The following is a 24,892-nucleotide window of genomic DNA, read 5'->3' as shown; positions in this document are numbered from 1 at the left end:
GCTGTCTGTTCGCGGTACCGCCCTCACTAGGATAGCTCTTCGACATGAGCTCTCCAGGGTATTATCTCACCAAATCCCTCGAGTGCTCTCCTGACACCCGGCGGCTGTATTTAGCGCACATACCGCGCTTTCCGTCCCTCGCGAAGGCTCTCCCGGTACGGGGCCGAACAGGTGTCTGAGGACGACGCGTTGGTGAAACGGGTGGTGCCTGTTTACAGAGCCGAGCAGCGAGCAGACGGGCGCCGGCAGCGTCCCGGTGGCAGGCTCGCCAGGTAACGCTGTGGCGCACGCAGAAACGGTGCAACGTTTGGGTGCTGTAGATAAAATGGAGGATGTGCTTCACAACTGTGTTGAAGGGAAAGAGTTACCCGTAGAATATCGAAGCGCCGTTGTTGATTGATCCGTATTCAGAGTATTTGTGTGTGCCAGGAGCAGAGCGCAGGCTGCTGCTCAAATAACAGTGACAATGTAGATCTGAGTCGCAGCGACTTATCTGTGATGGCGACGTTCGTCGTGCCTAGTGAAAACTAACGAATGTCGTATTCACGTAGCTAACCTCATTTAGGTCTGGGCTGGTAGCCAGAGTAGATATTTCACTAAAAGGACTGGATGATGTGCAGGTATGTTACCGGTACCGGGCACAGGCCTCTGGGAAGTCATCCAGATCACTATGGGGCTAATGGTGGAATCGCCATTGTCCTGGGTGCCATAGCCATATAGACAGAGACGCAATTGTAGCGCCCGAAATCGTCGCCCCTAGGGTAATCCCGCCTGTGATCCGTCGTTCTCCTGGTAATAACTAATAAAAACTTGAGCGATTGATGCTTTCGAATAGTCAGAACTCAAAGAAACTCCTCATAATTAAAATGGTATAAAAATACAATAAATAAGAGTACATGAACCGTATGTATGTCCGCTGTGTAAGAAATGTCTAGATGTAGCTGCCAGCAGACGACGTCTATTTTTAAGCACTCATTCCAGATGGATATTGAATTTAGTATTTTTCGCTCAACAATGATTAATGTCTTTTATGTGAAGCTGAAATCGCGTATAAGGAAACATCATTTACACCATAATTGTACGGACGGCTAATTTGCCCCCATGACAGTATAACATTGCGTATCTCCTTGTATATGTAGAGACCATTGATAGCAGATTTTTGACAATGACCTAGCGTGAGGCCACGTTACTCTGCACAGCCACTGATCCCCATCCCCGCCGCTCCACCCCGTGATGTCTCGCTCGCTCTCCGCCAGGTGAGGCGGCCGGTCCGCGGCTGCAGCAGCTCGGTCAGATGGCCGGCCTGGGCGGCCTGATGACCACCATGTGCCGCACGCCGGCCTCGCTGGGCGCGCCGCTGATGCTCTCGCCGCGGATGGCCGCCGGCACGGCGCTCATCAACTCGGCTCCGCCTCCGCTCATCTCAGCCGGCGACGCGGCGCTCATGTACGCCCAGTACGCGCCCGACTACGCTGCGCAGTACGCGGCGGCGGCGCAGGCGCAGCTGACCGCGCCGCCGCCGCCGCTGCAGCTCTCCGACTATGCGGCGGACATCACTGGTGGGTACTTTGCGCGGTGAGGCCCGCCGCAGCCCGGCCGGGCACTGAGGCGCGCACCGAGTCCGTCCCGGGTGCTTCTCCGTGGTTTGTTTTACCGAACGCCGGGTATTTTTCGCAATGGCAGGCCAGTTGTGAGCTGTATTCAGGTCTTTTTAGTTGGTTTCTACTTTTATATGTGCCGAATTGGTTTCGCAAGGGCTGAGTTGGTGTCTGCTTATCTGATGTCCACTTTGGTTTATCATTTTCGGTGTTGTTGAGGTTCGATTTCAATGATGCTGTTGTGGATAATTCAGACGTAACTTGGCTAGCCCGGAGAAAGTTACAGTGATGAACCAGCGTCTAGTCAGGTAATTGGTGATTGTGCATTGTCTTTGGGCTGTATGTTGTCAGTGCAATGCTTTTCGTGTTCTGGTTTTGTGTAAACTGGTATGTGGCAGTGATCCCCACACAACTTGTCCTCCCCGTATCCTTTTTCGTTTGCTTAATCTTGACCCCGCTTCAGTCAATTCGGTGACACTATAGCAGGGGCGTAGGCAGGGGGGGGGCCACTGGGCCATGGCCCCCCCCTTGGGCGCCGAAGGCGCCCTTTGCGATTGGAGGGCGCCGAAGGCGCCCTCCAATCGCAAATGCAATTGTGATATAATCGAATCGAAAAACAATCGCGACTGGAGGGCGCCCTCCAATCGCGAATGTGTTTACAGGGAAAATACGGATGGAGGTCGCCCTCGGAGGACGCCCATTCCAAATACGCCCTCCAAATACGGTTGGAGGGCTCCCTCGGGCGCCCTCCAACCACATTTGTAGGCTGTAGCTCTCTAAGCGTAACGGTGGTCGCCTATGTAAGCCGCTGTCCTGTAAATAAGCGCCCTCTCACCCGAAGGCGCCCTCCTGTAGGTTGCCACCCTGCTACACATTGCCGCCCTTCTGCTGATCGGCGTCCTCATAATTATTGGCGCTCTCCTACCTATTGCGCCCTCATGTGAAATTTTGAAGGCCGCCTTTCTCCCTTTTGGCACCCTCTTGTTCAGTGCCGCCCTCCTACCTATTGGTTCCCTAGTCCTTCCTGTTGAATGTTAATCGGGGCCCTTCTCCTATTGGCGCCCTCGTGTAGATCGCCGCCCTCCTAACCACTGGCACCCTCCTGTTTATCACCGCCCTCCTATCCACTGGCACCTTCCTGTTGACCAGCGCCCTCCGCACAGACGCCCTCCTGTTCGTGTCATCCTCTTGAGCAAAGGCGCCCTCCTCACCATTGCCACCCCCATTTTAATCGTCACCCTTCCGCTCATTGGCGACTTCCAGTTGATGACCGCCCTCCCACCTATTGGCGACCTCTTGTTGATCGCCACCCTCCTATTGGTGCTCTCCTGTTCCTCGCCACCCTCTTACCTGGTGGCGCCCTCCTGTTGATTGTTGATCGGCGCCCTCCTACCTATTGGTGCCCTCCTGTTGATCGCTGCCCTTCTATCCATTGGCGCCCTCCTGCTGCTCGCCAACTTCCTACCTATCGGTGCCCTACTGTCGAAACTCGGGATGTTGATCGGGGCTCTTCTACCTATTAGTGCCCTCCTGTGGATCGCAGCCCTTCTACCTATTGGCAACATCCGTTGATCGCTGCCCTCCTATCATTTATTTACTCCTTTGGCATGTTTTTCAACTTAGTCGTTCTATTGCACATAGTTGATGTCTTGCCTGTGAAAACTGCCACAAATGAACGTGCATTCAGCACAATGAATGAAGTATCTATACCTACCAAAACTATCTACGCTCTACGATGCATAAAACACGTCTTTGGTCTTAACGGATTGATCCTACTTTACGTGCATCATGACATCTATATGGATTACGATTAAGTATTGTCAACAGGTTCGGGCGCAACAGCAGGCATCTGAAGTTTCGGTGATTGAAACGCGTATTTGGAATTTCCGACCTCGACGAGCGTCTGTGGTAGAAAACCACCACTTTGGTAGGGGAAACTACTGCTGTCTGCTACCGTTTGCACTGCATGTCTCGCTGTAGTTGCGACCGATTGCGACATCTATGCTTAGCGATATACGTACTTTATAATTTACGTACTTTTTCGATGCGTATTTTCTTCCTTGACGTAGGTACTTTTGTCTAGGTATACGTACTTTGTACTGTACGTACCTACCTCTGCGATACCTACGCCTACTTCCGTCCTTGACGTACTTATTCCATACGTACTTTATACTCGACGTACTTTTGAAACTGGTTATGTGGGTACACTATGCATCTGTGAGAAGGCTATGAAGGCTGGTCTGAGGTAATTTGGATGATGTTTACGCATCTCGCGCTCCGGTATCAATCCGATACGGTGATCTGGTGCGTAGATATGCCACCGCCAATAAACTTTTATGCATCGACACCCATGAGCCAAGCTTTCTGTACAGTTTGTGTGGCAGCGGCCCGACCAAACCTTAGGTATTTTTTACACCTTCAAATTTGGTAAAAGAGCGAGAGGAGCTTTGAACGGTGATCGTATAAAAGGCGTGCCTAAAAAGCGGAGGAAAAGGTTGTTTTCAAAAATTTCGCGCGCCTTCGGCGCAGCATTTCAAGAACACTTGACCTTTTGTGACCTGAAGTATAAAGAATACACACGATGCAAAATCAATGCAGCACGACCTATACGAGGTTACGCAAAAAAAAAAACTGGTGGCATGGTAAAAAAACGCCTCTCAACCCCCCAACCCCCACTGAGCGATTTTTTATCTCGCGACCGTATGGCGCCCTCCTTGGGTGAGGTGGCGCCCTCCAAACCCTTGGCCCCCCCCTTCGCGATTTTCTAAATACGCCGCTGCACTATAGCTCTGTTCTTTGGCATAGTTCGCTTGCTCTATCCCTTACATTTCATTGGCATTGGAATGTTTCGTGAAGTTGAAGGAGCAGCGCTGGGCCTTCCCGCGTTAGCAGATAATGATTATGGAGTTTCATTGGCCTTGGATCCATCCGGATTTACGAAGGTAACTGGTCCTAGCATCCTAAGGCGGCTTTTTACATTTCATATTTGACAATGTGTTTGATATCAGCTGCCCTTCGGTTTAATATGAACTACTATAGGATATTCTAACAATTTAACAAAGTAGCTGTACTACTTGTCATAAATTTGGTACCCTGGCTACTAAACATTAATCGGTCGATAATGTCCATGGGCATGGAACATTCCTTTTACTGGAGACAAATTGTTAACAACATGAGCTATCGCAATTGTTACCAGTGGAACTCAGCGAGTATCATCCGTCAAATATCATCGCTTCAACGTAGTGGAAATTAACTTTGAGATCTTTTAACCGAAATTCGTCTAGCTCAAATAATGTTATGTCGGTCAGCTATGTTCTACGCACGAAGCGTAGTTTCATTGTTGAAAGCAAGCTTTGTAAGAGGCCTGATAGAGGATCTGAATGAGGGTTTATTTATAGTCCATAGGCGCTAAAGTGGGCGCCCCAAACCCGAGCAATACACAAAGAAGTGGGAGATGTGATCCTGCCGCTCACCCGGTAGATCAGTCTCCGGCTGTGTTATCCGAGCGGTGGTTAATTGAGGCGTTCTCCCGTTCCTTTCTCGCTCCCTCCGCCACTCTACATGTGTTCCTGGTGCCTCTGTGTCTGTCTGTCTGTCTGTCTGTCTGTCCGGTCTGTGTCTCCTGTCTGTCGGTCCAGTCTGTGTCCGTCTGCCGCCCGGACCAGTCGTGACGCCCCCGCTGCCGCTGATCTAGGTGCCGCCGCCTCCAAGCACCGTCAGATGCTGACCCAGGGCCGCGAACACCCCTACCAGCGGGTGGGCTCCATGTCACAAATGTAGCTCGCGCGCGCTCGCCAGACACCTGCGCCTCCTTCGATCGGAGCAGGTTAGTTGGTGTTTCACAACTGTGCCGTACCTATTTCCACGAGGTCAGTGTTTTGGGGGATATCATCCTGCTTTGAGAATGACGTTTACCGGTCATGATTCAAAGTGAAGCATCAGAACTCGATAGTTCTGGATTTGGTAAGCGAGCTTCTTGGGGATTTGGCTTTGGTGTCGTGTTCGAGCAGATTGTATATGTTGAGCTTCAGAGGGCTATATGTCTTTGTTTTACTGTTACGGAGCTGCTATTGAATCGGCGTTCCGGTGGCGCCCTGGTCTTTCCGATGGGTTATGTGGGGGATGTGGAGGGGATCGCCTCCTCCGGTTGTGTCAGGGCCCCGACCGCTGGCGTCAGGCGATCCGAGGCCCGCCCATTTCAGCGCTGTGCACCTCTGGGAGCCGCGGGCCTCCGTTCAGGGCCGTGTGTCTCGCGGGTACGCTGTGGGACTTGTGAGGAACGTTCAGCAATACATTGAAATGTTTACCTTTGAGTCTGCCGTTTTTGCGAATAAAAAAGACAGCTGAGAGGTGACTGGACGTAAGGGTTATTCGAGGCGTTCGTAATAAATGCTAAACCCGTAGTGGCTAACACTTTTCCCCGGTCAATCCGCATCAAACCGGCCTCTTTTAGAGAATTCACTGCAGCTCAAATAACGGCTTAGAACTGAACTTCTGGCTTCTGTGTATTCCTATCGTATTCGATCGGACGTATTTCTCACTCGGTGCTGTAGTGTCACGTGTAGAATGTCTTTGGTGTGGTTCTACATCTAGCTCTCGACGCCCTGACCGTCCCACTAAATCGAGTGTCCGGCGCGGGGGCTGGGCCGGGAGCATGTGCCGCGGCGGCTCCGCTCAGCAGTGAGCGGTGCCGACGCCGGCCGGTCCCGGCCCGTCGCCGACCGCCGGCCGCGCGGGGCCCCGTTAGCTCTCGAATTAACGCCTCTCGCCAGCGGTCGGGTACACCATTTCCCCGACACTAATGCCCGGTGTCGTTGTGCTGTGTACCATACGCGTGCCGCGCACCCCGCCCGCCCGCCCGGCTATCTCGTACTAACACTCTGTTCTCTCTTTTTTCCGCCGATGTGTCCGCTTGGCCGGCCAGAGCTAACCGTCCCGTAACGCCCCATCGCCCGGCGGAGCCACGCGCCGCGAGGAGCGCCGACGGATCAGCGGCGCCGTCTGCAAGTTGACGGCCGACGGGCGGAGCTGAGGGAGTGAGTGAGAGTGTGTGAGTGGGTGAGTGAGAGAGTGAGAGTGCCGGATCGAGTCGAACGGGTGCCGAGTAGAGATCTGGTCGCCGCACCCCACCCACGAATCTCTCGCCATGGTCTTTAGAGGGGTGCGGAGTTCGCCTGGGTATTTTGGAGATTTATTTCTGAGAAAAATCCATATGGGGAGTTTTCTATAACAGTAGAGTATCATGAGCAGACGTGGCAGGTTTTAGGCGCGCCTTTCTGTGCTGGCAGCCGGAGCCCGCCTCTGAGATTATTGTGGGTGTCCGGCGGGAGGATGGGTCATGGCACCGCTCCGCAGCGTACAACTCTGAGTGCCAACATTGGACTTTAAGGGGTGAGCTGGCCTCGCGCGGCCGCCACGCACATTCATATTGCCATCGGTGGTTTGATTTGTACTTGTGTTTTGCCGCGCATTTTTTTGTATTTTCGCGCCACAGTGGAGTCTTGACCTTTTTGTTCGCTCGCCAGCCTCATTTTACGTGGCAGCTGGCTGTGGGCGTCTAGGCCTACGTACTTAATCTCAGCCCAGCTTTGTTTTTTAGACAGGCAGTTTGTACGTGCAATTATGGAGCGGAAATCTCATCATACTTTCTGGTGCGTGGCTTTGTCATGGCTGCCGGAGCGCTCAAACTATACACCAGACTGGTTACTGATCCACTGGTTTTTGATTAGCTATGTTGATAATTATTATTTTTAATGTTTGACTCGCTTGTAATGTGTGTAAACAGACTCTGCGTATTTAAAGAAGGTGGTTTACTTTTAGATTCACCTCTGAATTACGTGCTCACAATTAAATTATGGTTCAACCTAAAATTTACTATCTTTGAAGTAGCTCAGACAGTTTTACCGACAGATAAACACAAATTACATGAATTCAGCGTAACGAGTCCGATTGGTAAATTAAATGGATTGTAAATCAGACCAGTGGAATCAGTAACCAGCTTGTGTTTCACGCGAACCTGTTCAGCTTATGTGCCCCGAACATCGAGAATCTGTGCCAAACGTGTGCCTTAACAACGTGTTTAATGTACTAGAAGATCACTTGTTTTCATTTGAATAAACGTATATTTAGAATTGGTGCCTGTGCGTGTTGAGGGACGGTGATGGGATGGGGATATGTCTGAGATCCTCTTCAGCTCACTGCTCAGGCGACAGAAGAACCACTGAGTGAACATGGTTGTTGGACGACGACTGCTGCAGGTACAGCAGAGCAGAGACGGTTCCGTCAGTCGATATGCATGCTCCTGTAGTTGGGGTAACTAACACTAACTAATCACACGGGGGTAACACAGGCCACTGGGAGACGGCGAGACGCGGGCGGAACTGCGAACAAGCGAGCACTGCAGTAGAAGTCTGACTGGGAGGGTAGCCCAGTCTGCCGCCCGTTTGCACTCAACGAACGGCTCGATCGGACGATAAAGGGTTTCGCGTGGCAAAGCATTGAAGCGCAGGGATGATATACGGGTAACCATCGAAAAACCAATGGTATTTAGATAACTAGGCACACATAAGTCCGATTTGGTTTGTATGGACTACTCTTAGTCGAGTAGAAAATCGAGAATCTGAACTAGAAATCTCGAGGTGCGAAGCGATCTGAAAAGGCCTATGCGTCGGTACCAATGGCAAGGGAATTGCTGACGTTCTGCTGCTGGAGGTGTCAAAATGCGATCCAGGCGGCTGCTTTTAGCGGTATCGTGTCGATTCTTCCAGCAGAAGAAGCCAGACGAAGCAGCACATCAAAAGTTCCAAGGTAAGCCCGCCACACCACCTGAATACACGGCATTGTGCTCTTGATTTCGAAATGTGCTTCTGTTCTTCGACAGTTGGTGGGTGTGCCGTGTGGTGTTTGATGGATATAGACACTTTCTCATTATTGTTTACATCCAAAGCTGGAATTCATTCATTAACACGGCAAATATTGCACACGGGCCGGGGCGAGATTTTCACATCGGCATGTTGATGTAACGGAAGTTGGCACAGATTCAGCACAGGTTCAGCACAGCACAGATTCGGTAGGGGGAAAAAAGGCCCCGGTAGAGGGAAACCTTTATGACCCGTTTTCCCCTAGAAATGACGTCACAAAGAGGTAAAAATGGGTATCAATCGAAAGCTCTCGTTTACCCAGACACAGTCCTGCAGGAAATTTCCACTTTTTTCCCATAGGAAAGTTTTTACGGGAAAATCAAAATTTCGGGTCAATGGGGGGTCCCCCCCGATTTCGTTCAAAATCGGCACACAGGTGCCCCACCACCAGCCGAGAAACTTTCCCCAAAACGGTCCCCGTTGCATTGACGTTTAAGGCCCTTAAAGCCCCGTAAACTCGTAAAAAATCCGTAAATTCGCCCTTGTACGGCCAAAAACGGGGCGCTAGGGTAAAAAAGGGTATCAATCGAAAGCTCTCGTTTACCCAGACACAGTCCTGCAGGAAAATTCCACTTTTTCCCCATAGGAAAGTTTTTACGGGAAAATCAAAATTTCGGGTCAATGGGGGGGTCCCCCCGATTTCGTTCAAAATCGGCACACAGGTGCCCCATCACCAGCCGAGAAACTTTCCCCAAAACGGTCCCCGTTGCATTGACGTTTAAGGCCCGTAAAGCCCCCTAGACTCGTAAAATATCCGTAAAATCGCCTTTGTACGGACAAAAAAGTGGTGCTATGGTAAAAATGGGTATCAATCGAAAGCTCTCGTTTACCCAGACACAGTCCTGCAGGAAAATTCCACTTTTTTCCCATAGGAAAGTTTTTACGGGAAAATCAAAATTTTGGGTCAATGGGGGGTCCCCCCCGATTTCGTTCAAAATCGGCACACAGGTGCCCCACCACCAGCCGAGAAACTTTCCCCAAAACGGTCCCCGTTGCATTGACGTTTAAGGCCCTTAAAGCCCCGTAAACTCGTAAAAAAATCCGTAAATTCGCCCTTGTACGGCCAAAAACGGGGCGCTAGGGTAAAAAAGGGTATCAATCGAAAGCTCTCGTTTACCCAGACACAGTCCTGCAGGAAAATTCCACTTTTCCCCATAGGAAAGTTTTTACGGGAAAATCAAAATTTCGGGTCAATGGGGGTCCCCCCCGATTTCGTTCAAAATCGGCACACAGGTGCCCCACCACCAGCCGAGAAACTTTCCCCAAAACGGTCCCCGTTGCATTGACGTTTAAGGCCCGTAAAGCCCCCTAGACTCGTAAAATATCCGTAAAATCGCCTTTGTACGGACAAAAAAGTGGTGCTATGGTAAAAATGGGTATCAATCGAAAGCTCTCGTTTACCCAGACACAGTCCTGCAGGAAAATTCCACTTTTTTCCCATAGGAAAGTTTTTACGGGAAAATCAAAATTTTGGGTCAATGGGGGGTCCCCCCCCGATTTCGTTCAAAATCGGCACACAGGTGCCCCACCACCAGCCGAGAAACTTTCCCCAAAACGGTCCCCGTTGCATTGACGTTTAAGGCCCTTAAAGCCCCGTAAACTCGTAAAAAATCCGTAAATTCGCCCTTGTACGGCCAAAAACAGGGCGCTAGGGTAAAAAAGGGTATCAATCGAAAGCTCTCGTTTACCCAGACACAGTCCTGCAGGAAAATTCCATTTTTTCCCCATAGGAAAGTTTTTACGGGAAAATCAAAATTTCGGGTCAATGGGGGGTCCCCCCCGATTTCGTTCAAAATCGGCACACAGGTGCCCCACCACCAGCCGAGAAACTTTCCCCAAAACGGTCCCCGTTGCATTGACGTTTAAGGCCCGTAAAGCCCCCTAGACTCGTAAAATATCCGTAAAATCGCCTTTGTACGGACAAAAAAGTGGTGCTATGGTAAAAATGGGTATCAATCGAAAGCTCTCGTTTACCCAGACACAGTCCTGCAGGAAAATTCCACTTTTTTCCCATAGGAAAGTTTTTACGGGAAAATCAAAATTTCGGGTCAATCGGGGGTCCCCCCCGATTTCGTTCAAAATCGGCACACAGGTGCCCCACCACCAGCCGAGAAACTTTCCCCAAAACGGTCCCCGTTGCATTGACGTTTAAGGCCCTTAAAGCCCCGTAAACTCGTAAAAAATCCGTAAATTCGTCCTTGTACGGCCAAAAACGGGGCGCTAGGGTAAAAAAGGGTATCAATCGAAAGCTCTCGTTTACCCAGACACAGTCCTGCAGGAAAATTCCACTTTTTCCCCATAGGAAAGTTTTTACGGGAAAATCAAAATTTCGGGTCAATGGGGGGTCCCCCCCGATTTCGTTCAAAATCGGCACACAGGTGCCCCACCACCAGCCGAGAAACTTTCCCCAAAACGGTCCCCGTTGCATTGACGTTTAAGGCCCGTAAAGCCCCCTAGACTCGTAAAATATCCGTAAAATCGCCTTTGTACGGACAAAAAAGTGGTGCTATGGTAAAAATGGGTATCAATCGAAAGCTCTCGTTTACCCAGACACAGTCCTGCAGGAAAATTCCACTTTTTTCCCATAGGAAAGTTTTTACGGGAAAATCAAAATTTTGGGTCAATGGGGGGTCCCCCCCGATTTCGTTCAAAATCGGCACACAGGTGCCCCACCACCAGCCGAGAAACTTTCCCCAAAACGGTCCCCGTTGCATTGACGTTTAAGGCCCTTAAAGCCCCGTAAACTCGTAAAAAATCCGTAAATTCGCCCTTGTACGGCCAAAAACGGGGCGCTAGGGTAAAAAAGGGTATCAATCGAAAGCTCTCGTTTACCCAGACACAGTCCTGCAGGAAAATTCCACTTTTTCCCCATAGGAAAGTTTTTACGGGAAAATCAAAATTTTGGGTCAACTTTCCTATGGGGAAAAAGTGGAATTTTCCTGCAGGACTGTATCTGGGTAAACGAGAGCTTTCGATTGATACCCATTTATACCATAGCACCACTTTTTTGTCCGTACAAAGGTGATTTTACGGATATTTTACGAGTCTAGGGGGCTTTACGGGCCTTAAACGTCAATGCAACGGGGACCGTTTTGGGGAAAGTTTCTCGGCTGGTGGTGGGGCACCTGTGTGCCGATTTTGAACGAAATCGGGGGGGACCCCCATTGACCCGAAATTTTGATTTTCCCGTAAAAACTTTCCTATGGGGAAAAAGTGGAATTTTCCTGCAGGACTGTGTCTGGGTAAACGAGAGCTTTCGATTGATACCCTTTTTTACCCTAGCGCCCCGTTTTTGGCCGTACAAGGGCGAATTTACGGATTTTTTACGAGTTTACGGGGCTTTAAGGGCCTTAAACGTCAATGCAACGGGGACCGTTTTGGGGAAAGTTTCTCGGCTGGTGGTGGGGCACCTGTGTGCCGATTTTGAACGAAATCGGGGGGGACCCCAAATTGACCCAAAATTTTGATTTTCCCGTAAAAACTTTCCTATGGGAAAAAAGTGGAATTTTCCTGCAGGACTGTGTCTGGGTAAACGAGAGCTTTCGATTGATACCCATTTTTACCATAGCACCACTTTTTTGTCCGTACAAAGGCGATTTTACGGATATTTTACGAGTCTACGGGGCTTTACGGGCCTTAAACGTCAATGCAACGGGGACCGTTTTGGGGAAAGTTTCTCGGCTGGTGGTGGGGCACCTGTGTGCCGATTTTGAACGAAATCGGGGGGGACCCCCCCATTGACCCGAAATTTTGATTTTCCCGTAAAAACTTTCCTATGGGGAAAAAGTGGAATTTTCCTGCAGGACTGTGTCTGGGTAAACGAGAGCTTTCGATTGATACCCTTTTTTACCCTAGCGCCCCGTTTTTGGCCGTACAAGGGCGAATTTACGGATTTTTTACGAGTTTACGGGGCTTTAAGGGCCTTAAACGTCAATGCAACGGGGACCGTTTTGGGGAAAGTTTCTCGGCTGGTGGTGGGGCACCTGTGTGCCGATTTTGAACGAAATCGGGGGGGGACCCCCCATTGACCCGAAATTTTGATTTTCCCGTAAAAACTTTCCTATGGGGAAAAAGTGGAATTTTCCTGCAGGACTGTGTCTGGGTAAATGAGAGCTTTCGATTGATACCCATTTTTACCCTAGCGCCCCGTTTTTGGCCGTACAAGGGCGAATTTACGGATTTTTTACGAGTTTACGGGGCTTTAAGGGCCTTAAACGTCAATGCAACGGGGACCGTTTTGGGGAAAGTTTCTCGGCTGGTGGTGAAGCACCTGTGTGCCGATTTTGAACGAAATCGGGGGGGACCCCCCATTGACCCAAAATTTTGATTTTCCCGTAAAAACTTTCCTATGGGAAAAAAGTGGAATTTTCCTGCAGGACTGTGTCTGGGTAAACGAGAGCTTTCGATTGATACCCATTTTTACCATAGCACCACTTTTTTGTCCGTACAAAGGCGATTTTACGGATATTTTACGAGTCTAGGGGGCTTTACGGGCCTTAAACGTCAATGCAACGGGGACCGTTTTGGGGAAAGTTTCTCGGCTGGTGGTGGGGCACCTGTGTGCCGATTTTGAACGAAATCGTGGGGGACCCCCCATTGACCCAAAATTTTGATTTTCCCGTAAAAACTTTCCTATGGGAAAAAAGTGGAATTTTCCTGCAGGACTGTGTCTGGGTAAACGAGAGCTTTCGATTGATACCCATTTTTACCATAGCACCACTTTTTTGTCCGTACAAGGGCGAATTTACGGATTTTTTACGAGTTTACGGGGCTTCAAGGGCCTTAAACGTCAATGCAACGGGGACCGTTTTGGGGAAAGAGTCTCGGCTGGTGGTGGGGCACCTGTGTGCCGATTTTGAACGAAATCGGGGGGACCCCCCATTGACCCAAAATTTTGATTTTTCCGTAAAAACTTTCCTATGGGGAAAAAGTGGAATTTTCCTGCAGGACTGTATCTGGGTAAACGAGAGCTTTCGATTGATACCCATTTTTACCCTAGCGCCCCGTTTTTGGCCGTACAAGGGCGAATTTACGGATATTTTACGAGTCTAGGGGGCTTTACGGGCCTTAAACGTCAATGCAACGGGGACCGTTTTGGGGAAAGTTTCTCGGCTGGTGGTGGGGCACCTGTGTGCCGATTTTGAACGAAATCGGGGGGGACCCCCCATTGACCCAAAATTTTGATTTTCCCGTAAAAACTTTCCTATGGGGAAAAAGTGGAATTTTCCTGCAGGACTGTGTCTGGGTAAACGAGAGCTTTCGATTGATACCCATTTTTACCCTAGCGCCCCGTTTTTGGCCGTACAAGGGCGAATTTACGGATTTTTTACGAGTTTACGGGGCTTTAAGGGCCTTAAACGTCAATGCAACGGGGACCGTTTTGGGGAAAGTTTCTCGGCTGGTGGTGGGGCACCTGTGTGCCGATTTTGAACGAAATCGGGGGGGACCCCCCATTGACCCGAAATTTTGATTTTTCCGTAAAAACTTTCCTATGGGGAAAAAGTGGAATTTTCCTGCAGGACTGTGTCTGGGTAAACGAGAGCTTTCGATTGATACCCATTTTTACCATAGCACCACTTTTTTGTCCGTACAAAGGCGATTTTACGGATATTTTACGAGTCTACGGGGCTTTACGGGCCTTAAACGTCAATGCAACGGGGACCGTTTTGGGGAAAGTTTCTCGGCTGGTGGTGGGGCACCTGTGTGCCGATTTTGAACGAAATCGGGGGGGACCCCCCCATTGACCCGAAATTTTGATTTTCCCGTAAAAACTTTCCTATGGGGAAAAAGTGGAATTTTCCTGCAGGACTGTATCTGGGTAAACGAGAGCTTTCGATTGATACCCATTTTTACCCTAGCGCCCCGTTTTTGGCCGTACAAGGGCGAATTTACGGATATTTTACGAGTCTAGGGGGCTTTACGGGCCTTAAACGTCAATGCAACGGGGACCGTTTTGGGGAAAGTTTCTCGGCTGGTGGTGGGGCACCTGTGTGCCAATTTTGAACGAAATCGGGGGGGGACCCCTTATTGACCCAAAATTTTGATTTTCCCGTAAAAACTTTCCTATGGGGAAAAAGTGGAATTTTCCTGCAGGACTGTGTCTGGGTAAACGAGACCTTTCGATTGATACCCATTTTTACCCTAGCGCCCCGTTTTTGGCCGTACAAGGGCGAATTTACGGATTTTTTACGAGTTTACGGGGCTTTAAGGGCCTTAAACGTCAATGCAACGGGGACCGTTTTGGGGAAAGTTTCTCGGCTGGTGGTGGGGCACCTGTGTGCCGATTTTGAACGAAATCGGGGGGGACCCCCCATTGACCCAAAATTTTGATTTTTCCGTAAAAACTTTCCTATGGGGAAAAAGTGGAATTTTCCTGCAGGACTGTATCTGGGTAAACGAGAGCTTTCGATTGATACCCATTTTTACCCTAGCGCCCCGTTTTTGGCCGTACAAGGGCGAATTTACGGATATTTTACGAGTCTAGGGGGCTTTACGGGCCTTAAACGTCAATGCAACGGGGACCGTTTTGGGGAAAGTTTCTCGGCTGGTGGTGGGGCACCTGTGTGCCGATTTTGAACGAAATCGGGGGGGACCCCCCATTGACCCAAAATTTTGATTTTCCCGTAAAAACTTTCCTATGGGGAAAAAGTGGAATTTTCCTGCAGGACTGTGTCTGGGTAAACGAGAGCTTTCGATTGATACCCATTTTTACCCTAGCGCCCCGTTTTTGGCCGTACAAGGGCGAATTTACGGATTTTTTACGAGTTTACGGGGCTTTAAGGGCCTTAAACGTCAATGCAACGGGGACCGTTTTGGGGAAAGTTTCTCGGCTGGTGGTGGGGCACCTGTGTGCCGATTTTGAACGAAATCGGGGGGGACCCCCCATTGACCCGAAATTTTGATTTTTCCGTAAAAACTTTCCTATGGGGAAAAAGTGGAATTTTCCTGCAGGACTGTGTCTGGGTAAACGAGAGCTTTCGATTGTTACCCATTTTTACCCTAGCGCCCCGTTTTTGGCCGTACAAGGGCGAATTTACGGATTTTTTTTTACGAGTTTACGGGGCTTCAAGGGCCTTAAACGTCAATGCAACGGGGACCGTTTTGGGGAAAGTTTCTCGGCTGGTGGTGGGGCACCTGTGTGCCGATTTTGAACGAAATCGGGGGGGACCCCCCATTGACCCAAAATTTTGATTTTTCCGTAAAAACTTTCCTATGGGGAAAAAGTGGAATTTTCCTGCAGGACTGTATCTGGGTAAACGAGAGCTTTCGATTGATACCCATTTTTACCCTAGCGCCCCGTTTTTGGCCGTACAAGGGCGAATTTACGGATATTTTACGAGTCTAGGGGGCTTTACGGGCCTTAAACGTCAATGCAACGGGGACCGTTTTGGGGAAAGTTTCTCGGCTGGTGGTGGGGCACCTGTGTGCCGATTTTGAACGAAATCGGGGGGGACCCCCCATTGACCCAAAATTTTGATTTTCCCGTAAAAACTTTCCTATGGGGAAAAAGTGGAATTTTCCTGCAGGACTGTGTCTGGGTAAACGAGAGCTTTCGATTGATACCCATTTTTACCCTAGCGCCCCGTTTTTGGCCGTACAAGGGCGAATTTACGGATTTTTTACGAGTTTACGGGGCTTTAAGGGCCTTAAACGTCAATGCAACGGGGACCGTTTTGGGGAAAGTTTCTCGGCTGGTGGTGGGGCACCTGTGTGCCGATTTTGAACGAAATCGGGGGGGACCCCCCATTGACCCGAAATTTTGATTTTTCCGTAAAAACTTTCCTATGGGGAAAAAGTGGAATTTTCCTGCAGGACTGTGTCTGGGTAAACGAGAGCTTTCGATTGATACCCATTTTTACCTCTTTGTGACGTCATTTCTAGGGGAAAACGGGTCATAAAGGTTTCCCTCTACCGGGGCCTTTTTTCCCCCTACCGAATCTGTGCTGTGCTGAATCTGTGCTGAATCTGTGCCAACTTCCGTTACATGGCATGTTGTGCCTAGTTGTGCGGTACCATCCGCTAGTTAATATTTCCCCCAATAGATGTCTCTCAGCAAGACGCCTGAGGCATGCTGCGCCGCAAGGCATCTTATCGCAATCGGCTTCTTTTGGTCTTGTAGCCTGTTTAAAGTTATGAATTAATTTTCCTAGAAATTTGATGAGCATATTCATAGAGCTTCACGCAGCTTCTCTAGACTCTATCATACAGTGTCACAAATCACTTCAATAGATAATAGATATCTGGATAAAATACAGTAGCCATAGAGTTCAGTGCAGTAGCTGTATCCAATGCAGTTTTCATTACTTCCAATGACGTCATATTCACTTTCTCCCAACGTGAATTTTCCTCAACAATCTTTACCGAAAGTTATTTGCCGGACCTTGATCGAAAAGTTGAAGATTTGCGTATGGTGGTGTGAGTTAATTTATTATCACTTATTTTAGCATTTTTATTTTATTCTGAGTTTTGTGGAAGGGTGGTTGCTGGTTGGGATGGTAAGTGACGGGTTGTTTTAACAAATTTTCAAATGGAACTTGTGAAATTCAGCCTTTGCACCCTGAGCAACCCCTGTTAAGCCTTAAGGTCACACTATTTCAATTTTGACACGAATCATGCAACCCAGAAATTGTTCATACCAAGTTCATGCATATCTATGGTTCATACTTCATACCATTACTTACTCCTAGAAATTATTAACCTAACGTGACCTGATTTTGCTGGTGTAACATACATGACATTGCGAATACATGATTACGGAGCGAGCGAAGCGAGCGGAGTCTTTCCTTAGATTACCTAACGGAAATTTCTGAGTATGAGCGGCCGGCCGGCCGTGGGGACGCTCTTCAAAAGCTAATATCTTAGGAACGGGACATCCGATTGACAAGCGGTCTTCTTTACTGAATGTCACTTGGACGTAAAAGTTCTGTGGTGTGATGGCCACCATGTGTTCTTGCCAACCACCGCACGTGGCGCGTGGTAAAGTTGGACATTTTTTAAGAACCCCCAAAATTGCAACCTCAATAACGGCACAACGGTTGGGCCGATTGAATTGAAACTCGGTACACAGTTAGGTCTCCATCAGATAATTCATCTGCATGTGTTAAGGTTGGGGTGCTGCTGCACGTGCGCACGTGCAGGGGTCGTTTCCAGATCTCGAGAACGGCTGGACCGATGGCGCTCAAATTTGGTACACGGTTAGGGACCAGTTAGTAGGGTGCCGTGCACAAGTCAGTTGGGACCCATTTTGCACGTGCGCACGTGCAGGGTGCCGCTTCCAGATCTCGAGAACGGCTGGGCCGATTGTGCTCAAATTTGGCACATCGCTAGAGACCGGTTAGTAGGGTGCCGTGCACAAGTCAGTTGGAGGTATCCCCTCGAAATTTCGCACGTGCAAGGCCCACCCTCTCGCTCGCTCCGTTAGTCGCCCCATAAGGCGTTATACTGGTTTAACGTTTGGTGTGGTCAGATATGGGGTGTAACTTATAGATGTTTATGGTTGGATGTTTATTGTTAGTATTGATGTGTGGTGTCACTTTTGAAGCTTAGAAGGATGTGCTCTTCCCTTTCATCTTTTTATTTTGTGAAATTCCAAAATTTTTGGGGGGGGCTGCAAATTGCAAAATGCCAATATAGTGTGATCCTAATAAAGCTGATATGTCCCGTGCACAAACCTAGCAGCTAGTTCCTATCAAAAGTAATTGCACCAAACTACTACAGGTCAATTATCAAAATTTTTGCTCTTTAGAAACTTTACTGTACATCTTGTGATAACACCTTGGGATGAAAAAGATTGCCAGCTGTTGTTGGTGTTTGCCTTAACTTGCCCATAAGTTCTGCCAACTCAGTGGAGGAAAAACTGAGCTAATTGATGAAACAAATCCATAAAACAAGATGATTTTTGACAAAAATCAATGGGCTTGATATTGTTTTCTCAGTAGCAGTTTGAGCTTCTTTTTTAGTTTTGGTCCAGTTTTGATTGAGAGAGAGCCAAAGCAACATCAGCTTGCCTCTCAAGTCATTGTTGAATCTGAGGTAGGATGCATCGATGAGAAACAAAGAGCCTAATAAAAGGGATGGTAAAAGAGGTCCATGTTGTGTTTTAGGAGCTTCAGAATTCAATTTTGCAACTGAAATCTGCTTTAATAAATTGAGCATAAGTAGCATAATAATTGCAGCTATCATAATAGTCTGAAACTACTTATACCATCTACCAATAAAAGAGCTATTGAATGCCCTGGAGCAATGTTCTAGTTTCTTTATTTATTGAACTGTGAGCCAGTTTGTCCTAGAATGTCTAAGCTGAACATTTGATCATGATGACTTATTGTAACTTGATTTCACCTATCTTGAAGAAATCAAGTTTTACCAACATGGGTACAATTGCAAGTTGTGTGTATTTTGGGCTTAAATGTCACCTATGAGTGTAACAGTGTTTTTATATACCTTGAGTGTAACCAACCACATAAAAAGATACCAACTGCTAATGAGAAAAGATGTAACAAGTCCTTCCCTCATCCACTCCACCTTTTCTTCAGTTCCAATCAGTTTGCCATTTTAGCAGCAGTAGGCCTGTTTTGCCTGTTTGGGTGTTCATGTGTCTTCACCCATGAGAACAACATCCCACATATGGCCGGTAGGTTGGGTGATGTCACGGGCGACATGCCGCAGCTGACGCACGCGGACGGGGCGCGCGCGCCGCGACCCGGCCGCGGCCGCTTGCGCGTCTATAAAGTGGTGGTGCTCGGCGAGGGTGGCGTCGGCAAGTCGGCGCTTGTCCTGCAGTTTGTCAGCCACAACTTTATCGAGTACCATGACCCGACTATCGGTGAGTGTGTGACACAGATGCGGCTTCGTGACGCAGACCATAGCGTCCTCGTATGTAGGTACGGCGCGTAGTGCGTGTTATTATCGTGACTTGAGCCCTTAGCTGCTCTACATTCGCCGACTCCGATGGTCGATACGGTCTTTGTGCCTCTGAGAAGCAATGTAAAGATTATCATAAGATTTTCCCAGCGTCGTGATCTTTAGATCGGTCATCATCATCAGGTGCTGGTGCATGCTATGCATTGATTGTTAACGATCAGCCTCTATTAAACGTTTCCGTGGGGCTCTTAGCACACATCACACCAACAAAGCCTGACTCCCGCGCTCCGCAGAGGATGCGTACCAGCAGCAGGCGGTGATTGACGGCGAGCCGGCGCTGCTCGACATCCTGGACACGGCCGGCCAGGTCGAGTTCACCGCCATGAAGGAGCAGTACATGCGCTGCGGCGAGGGCTTCATCATCTGCTACAGCATCTGCGACCGGCGCAGCTTCGAGCAGGTGGCCGAGTACCGGCGGCTGCTCAGTCGCGTCCGCGCCGCCGACGACGTGCCTCTCGTCATCGTCGGCTGTAAACTCGACCTGGACAGCCACAGAAAGGTGAAAACTGGAGCTGGGCCAGTCGCAGAGAGGTAGATCAGGATAGTCACAGAAGGTCAGTGTTGGACCTGGCCAGGCTTGGTAAGATGAGGACTGACACTTCAAGGCCTCGGAAGGGTAGACCGGGACAGCCACAGTTAGGTGAGGATTGGACCTGGACAACCTCGGAAAGATGAGAACTGGAACTGGACAGCCACATGTAGGTGAGGGTTGGTCCTGGACAACCACAGAAGAGTGAGAGCAACCACAGGGATAAGGTCAACCACAGAAAGGTGAGAGTGGGGCCTAGACAGCCACAGAATGGTGGAACAGACACGTAAAAGTGATAATTGGACCTGGACACTGGACAGCCACAGAGTCACCAATCGCTGTTTGGTAGCCTTCATTCTCCATACGTGTCCTTCGGCCAGGTGCTGACTGAGGAGGGACGCGATCTCGCACGCCAGCTGAACGCGCCCTTCTTCGAGACGTCGGCGGCCTACCGCCGCTTCGTGGACGACTCTTTCCACGCGCTCGTGCGGATCATTCGCAAACAGGAGCGTGACAAGGATGAGGTGGGTGCGCGGGCAGCGGAACGATCCCGGGCCAGGCGGGAAGCAGGGCCGATTTCACTGGTTTACCTTGTTTGGTATTTGTCACGACTACGAGTCGGCAATCAAATGGTCATTTATATTTAACGAGCCGTAATGCAACATGAGTGTCTTAGACAGGCATCGGTAAAATCCTTTTTGAAAGGACTGCATTCCCAATCCACATTCCTAGTGCCGAAGTGGATTGCATTCCTACCCGCAATCCCCTTTTTTCACTTGGATTGTGATCAAATCCGCAATCCTTTTTTGCAATCCTGTTGTATTATTATGCGCACTAGTGGATCTGGGGGAGGGAGGGAGGCATAGGGCCGTGCCTCCATCCCCAAATCACCCATTTCTAGTACATAGTCTTGCGAGTAATTCCTATCTAAGGCACATATATTTTATGGGAAATATTTTTTGCCTCAAACACCCCACATTTAAACCTCCTCTACCCAACCAGTGTTTTATATTTTTAAAACGCCCTCAAATACGTAATTTTGCCCTTCCTATGTAGTTCATCAGCGTATATTATTTTGAGCGTTTAAATTAAAAGCGTTTAAATTATTAAATAATTAGCGTTTAAATTATTTCAAGTTTCGATGTAAAGCCCTTGATAGCAAAGTACAATGTACATTAAAGGGCCCCTCCCACCTTAACATTAGTTTTGAGTTGAGATAGCCAAGTTTGCGGCCAGGCTCAGAAACCACCATTTATCCTGGTCGCAACCCCCGCAGCTTTATGGTGTTCAAGAAATTTCTTCCCTTTACTTGCAGGGTGGGACCAGCGTGGTCCCTATCTCTTAACCATTACGGGAATCTGATGACGTCATCAGGCTTTCGAACGTCCGTTAAATGTTTGACTAAAACGTTTTGTAGCACGCGGTGGTATATGCTGCTTTGCGCGCAACAAATGCCGCACTTTCAAATAAATTCGCTAGGAACAGCGGAGACCCCAAAAAGTAAACAAAAGTAAAAGTCTAATATCTTGAAAACCGGTGAATATTTTTCGATGAAATTTGGTAGATATTCGTTTTTGCTCTTTCTGAACCGAGCGACATCACTTTCATGCCAATTCATTAACTTTTTTGAAGGTGGGAGGGTCCCTTTAAGTCGATGAAGCCGATCTCATAATTTTCAATCGCAACAAACCATTTCAAAGCACTAATCAAACACAATCCGGATTGGATTGCAAAAATTGGAAGTATGATGCAATCCAATCCGCAATCAAATCCTGTTTTTTGGAATGGATTTCAAATCCAGGTGCAATCCACCAAAAAGGAATGCAATCAGGATTTTGCAATCCTGCAATCACAATCCTACCGATGCCTGGTCTTAGATTATCCGTAGCACAGCATTTACCATAGCGTTGTGCTTGTGATTGTGTGCTTGTTCACTTTTACATCGTATCGTTGACTCCGTTTCTTCTTCGGGCAAGGTAGTCACTCGTATAATTGCCTTCCGCAACACTGCATTTAACACCAGCCATTTGCCTAACCCATCTGACCCTCCCTCTCGTGTCTAGGACGAGGAGCGGCGGCTGCAGCCGTCGCCGGGCCGTGCGCCGCGGATCCGCCGCCGCTGGCACCGGCTCTGTGCCCTACTCTCAGTGATGTTTCGCCGCCGCCGTCGGGATCGGCTCAAGTCGCCCAGCCGCGCCTGAGGCCGGCGCTCTACCTTGCTGCACTGCCGGCGCTCGGTCCACCCGACCGACGGCACTAAATCGGGCCGTCTCGGTCCGTCGGTCGGGCTTTGCCGGCGACTCGGCTAGACGTGAGTCATTGCGACTCTGAGAGTCGGCTAGAGCTGACGACTCGACCGGTGAGTCAGCGTGCAAACGATGGTCTCCGGCAAGCTATCTCATGTACAGCGCAGCTCAGTAGGAACCCAGGCTTCCAATGCGCCCCCGGCGTCTGCGCCAGCGCCACACTCCCGCTGTTACCGCTAGGGTTCAGCGGAGATTGCTGAATGGGCGGGTGCTCACGTCTATTGGACAGCTAGCGGCATCTGCAGTTGCAGCCGGGGTTCTGCGTCGCCGTTTTAGCGAGGCAGTCCACCAATGCAATGTTTTTGGGACTGGCCGTTGCTGTGGAAGATAGTGCTGCTGGCGACCCGCGGGTGGGGACGGGGACGGGTCTGCATAGGCGTTTAGGCATAGCGTGCTGCCTGCTCAGCAGTAGAATTATCTAGTCAGCCACGTGCACAAGCCTAGTGTTGCCGCGGCGCTTGTTGCTGTGCGGTTTGCCGTGCTTTCTGAGGCGGTATCGTATTAGGCAGTGCGTCTTATTGCGCCAGCTGCTGCCGTGTGACATTTTAGAAGTTTCGTAGGGCGTTTTGGGTGTCACCCTGCTTGCTGCGGGCAGAGATAGTTGTATAAGGCGAACGCTGACGTCTTCCCGCTGTTTGGCCTGCGGGCAGAACTGAGGGGGCCAGCCGGCCGTCTGTAGTGCTGAGTGCTGCGGGTGGCGCGGCCCGCCACCACCAATGGCGGTCTGCGCCTAGAAGGCCGACTGGTGCTGCTTCCCTGACGGCGGTACATAGCTTTAACAAGAGCTCCTAGGTCCTATGCGTGTATGGCGCCGCTGCCGGTACTTCTAGTCCTCAATTTATAAGTCTTTTAGTGTGGCCAGAAGTTAAAGTTTTATCGCAACTTTTCGCTGCATTTTATTCTGGCCTTACGGTAAGAATCTAGGAGTAACATTGAGAGTTATTGGCGTAAATTGATTTATATGTGTTTATTTTCGAGCCCTTAGCTTTTATAATATTCTATTGGCAACTGATGGGCACATTTGTTACCGTACTGTTGGCCTTGCATAAGTTTTTTTATCAATTATATTTGACAGTGCGTTGCATTTTCTTAACACTATGGAAAAAATGCGTTATTATAATAATCTCGATGTGCACTTCGATGACGAGACAATAAGTACTAACTGGCAAGCATTAGCGTGTTTCGTAGCATTCTCCATGCAATGCTTTATATTTTATCAACTTATTGTGTTAAGTTTATTCATGCTATACGTTGTTACTATGTATTGTGTTTTAGTCCATGCCGTGTTAGTATGGTTTTCGGTATAATTTGATCAGGTCGCTCACAAAGGAACTTACTATCCTGGTAGCGCTAATATTGTCGTGTTTATTCGTGCCCTCAGGATAGCTTTCCAATACTATTTGAATCTCTTTTCGGTCGTGTCATGCGTGTTAACGCTTGCAACCATCACGCCATTTACTTGGAAAGTCATACCTTTGTAGTTTAATCAATGTATTTTTGTCATTTCCGTGTGGATTTCTTCATTGAAAATAGCGTGTGTGCTTGTTGGCAACGGTGCGTCACTTTTCTTCATTTCCATACTTTTGGCTCAATTCCTTGCAATGCAAATCCTCGCCGATTGAAGGAGAGTGGCTGCCTACGTATTGCTTTGTGCATGTAGTTGAGTCATTTCAATGCCTACTTTCTAAATCACTTTACAACAGGGGGTCTTGGTTATGGCATTCAGCGTTTCGGGGATGCACTTATATTTTGCTAAATTGCCTTGTTTTGCTCCTTTTTTTTGCACAAGAACAAAAGGTATGGTGAGCTTCTGTTCAGGTTGTAAAAAGAAAACTATGCAACTTTTGGTGGGTTTGGTCGAAGGTCTGCACTGGATTTGCGACGTTTCCTATCCAGCTTCAACCTAAACAGTAAACATGTGTGGCAAAGTCGTAATATTACGATGTGTCGTGAAATGTTACTACTTAATCTACTCCTCGCTCAACCTTGTAGGCAGGTGCTAAAGCTTATTAGTGAGCAGAGGACGCCTGCCGTGAGTCCGCCTCTTGGGTGCGGCAGAGCGTGCCTGCCGCTATATATGGCCTTGGTGCCTGCAGTTTGACCCGGTCACCGGACCAGCTGCGCTGCGCCGGCGGCCGAACCGAGTGACTGTGATGGTGCTGTCTGTCGGCGCGTGTCGCTAGGAACCCCCACACAACGAAACGACGACCAACGAGAGTGAGGCGATATTATTGTGGGCGCGTAGTGCCACTGTGCGTATAGTTATGCGCTTGCCTGCTTCTCAACGGACGCTCCTACTGCGGTGTTACCGTCCTGTTAACTGGACAAAATACAGAGTGTCTCGGTGCTGTGGTGTTTGGTTGGAAGATTCTTGATACGAGCTGGCATTTAGATTAGGTTAGGAACTTCGATTAGAGACATCAGACAGGGAGACGGGCAGGGCGGCAGGGTGAGGGTTACGAACAAAAGTAGGTAAGCATCGCAAATGTTGATATTGTTCATCGTATTTCATTGCTTGCGTACTTCCCCCGCAGGGGGCTGACCGTGGTCAGAGCTGCTGCTTAGCCGGGGTCATCTGGCTCCGGCTGTGCGGCGGCTGTGACTTCGGCCAGTAAG

At 49.1% G+C, this 24,892-nt stretch overlaps 2 protein-coding genes across 12 annotated transcripts in view; both read left to right on the top strand.

Moving 5' to 3' along the window:
- The window catches only part of LOC122366313 (protein held out wings-like), a 40,516-nt gene extending 32,782 nt beyond the window's left edge, over window positions 1–7,734 (top strand). The window contains exons 6-10 of one of the 11 annotated variants that reach the window (XM_043338457.1): window positions 219–272; window positions 1,257–1,470; window positions 1,518–1,559; window positions 5,293–5,424; window positions 6,523–7,734. In XM_043338457.1, the coding sequence (XP_043194392.1) occupies window positions 219–272; window positions 1,257–1,470; window positions 1,518–1,559; window positions 5,293–5,424; window positions 6,523–6,610 (530 nt within the window). In that variant the 3' untranslated portion in view covers window positions 6,611–7,734. Of the gene's footprint in view, window positions 1–218; window positions 273–1,256; window positions 2,074–4,377; window positions 4,967–5,292; window positions 5,425–6,499 lie in introns of those variants that run through there. The other 10 variants (XM_043338447.1, XM_043338486.1, XM_043338476.1 and 7 more) reach the window with 10 other exon arrangements.
- Window positions 7,735–16,898: 9,164 nt separating this feature from the next.
- On the top strand, window positions 16,899–24,624 carry LOC122366308 (GTP-binding protein Rit1-like). The gene is made up of 5 exons (XM_043338433.1): window positions 16,899–17,013; window positions 19,156–19,343; window positions 19,675–19,940; window positions 20,351–20,494; window positions 22,034–24,624. Exons 2-5 carry the CDS (start codon window positions 19,178–19,180, stop codon window positions 22,169–22,171), a joined length of 714 nt encoding a protein of 237 aa, XP_043194368.1. The 5' UTR covers window positions 16,899–17,013; window positions 19,156–19,177; the 3' UTR covers window positions 22,172–24,624.
- The last annotated feature ends 268 nt before the right edge of the window (window positions 24,625–24,892 follow it).

Source organism: Amphibalanus amphitrite, unplaced genomic scaffold (assembly GCF_019059575.1).
Source record: "Amphibalanus amphitrite isolate SeventyFive unplaced genomic scaffold, NRLGWU_Aamphi_draft 000029F_arrow, whole genome shotgun sequence".
Lineage (NCBI taxonomy): Eukaryota > Metazoa > Arthropoda > Thecostraca > Balanomorpha > Balanidae > Amphibalanus > Amphibalanus amphitrite.
The sequence above is the reverse complement of the archived record's forward strand: the minus strand, read 5'-3'. Positions and strand labels throughout refer to the sequence as shown.

Bases quoted from the DNA above. Each gene is read 5' to 3' on its own strand.
- LOC122366308 (XM_043338433.1), top strand. From the start codon at position 19,178: ATGCCGCAGCTGACGCACGCGGACGGGGCGCGCGCGCCGCGACCCGGC. The intron at 19,344-19,674 runs GTGAGTGTGTGA...CGCGCTCCGCAG, and splicing joins GTACCATGACCCGACTATCG to AGGATGCGTACCAGCAGCAG. The intron at 20,495-22,033 runs GTGGGTGCGCGG...TCTCGTGTCTAG, and splicing joins AGGAGCGTGACAAGGATGAG to GACGAGGAGCGGCGGCTGCA.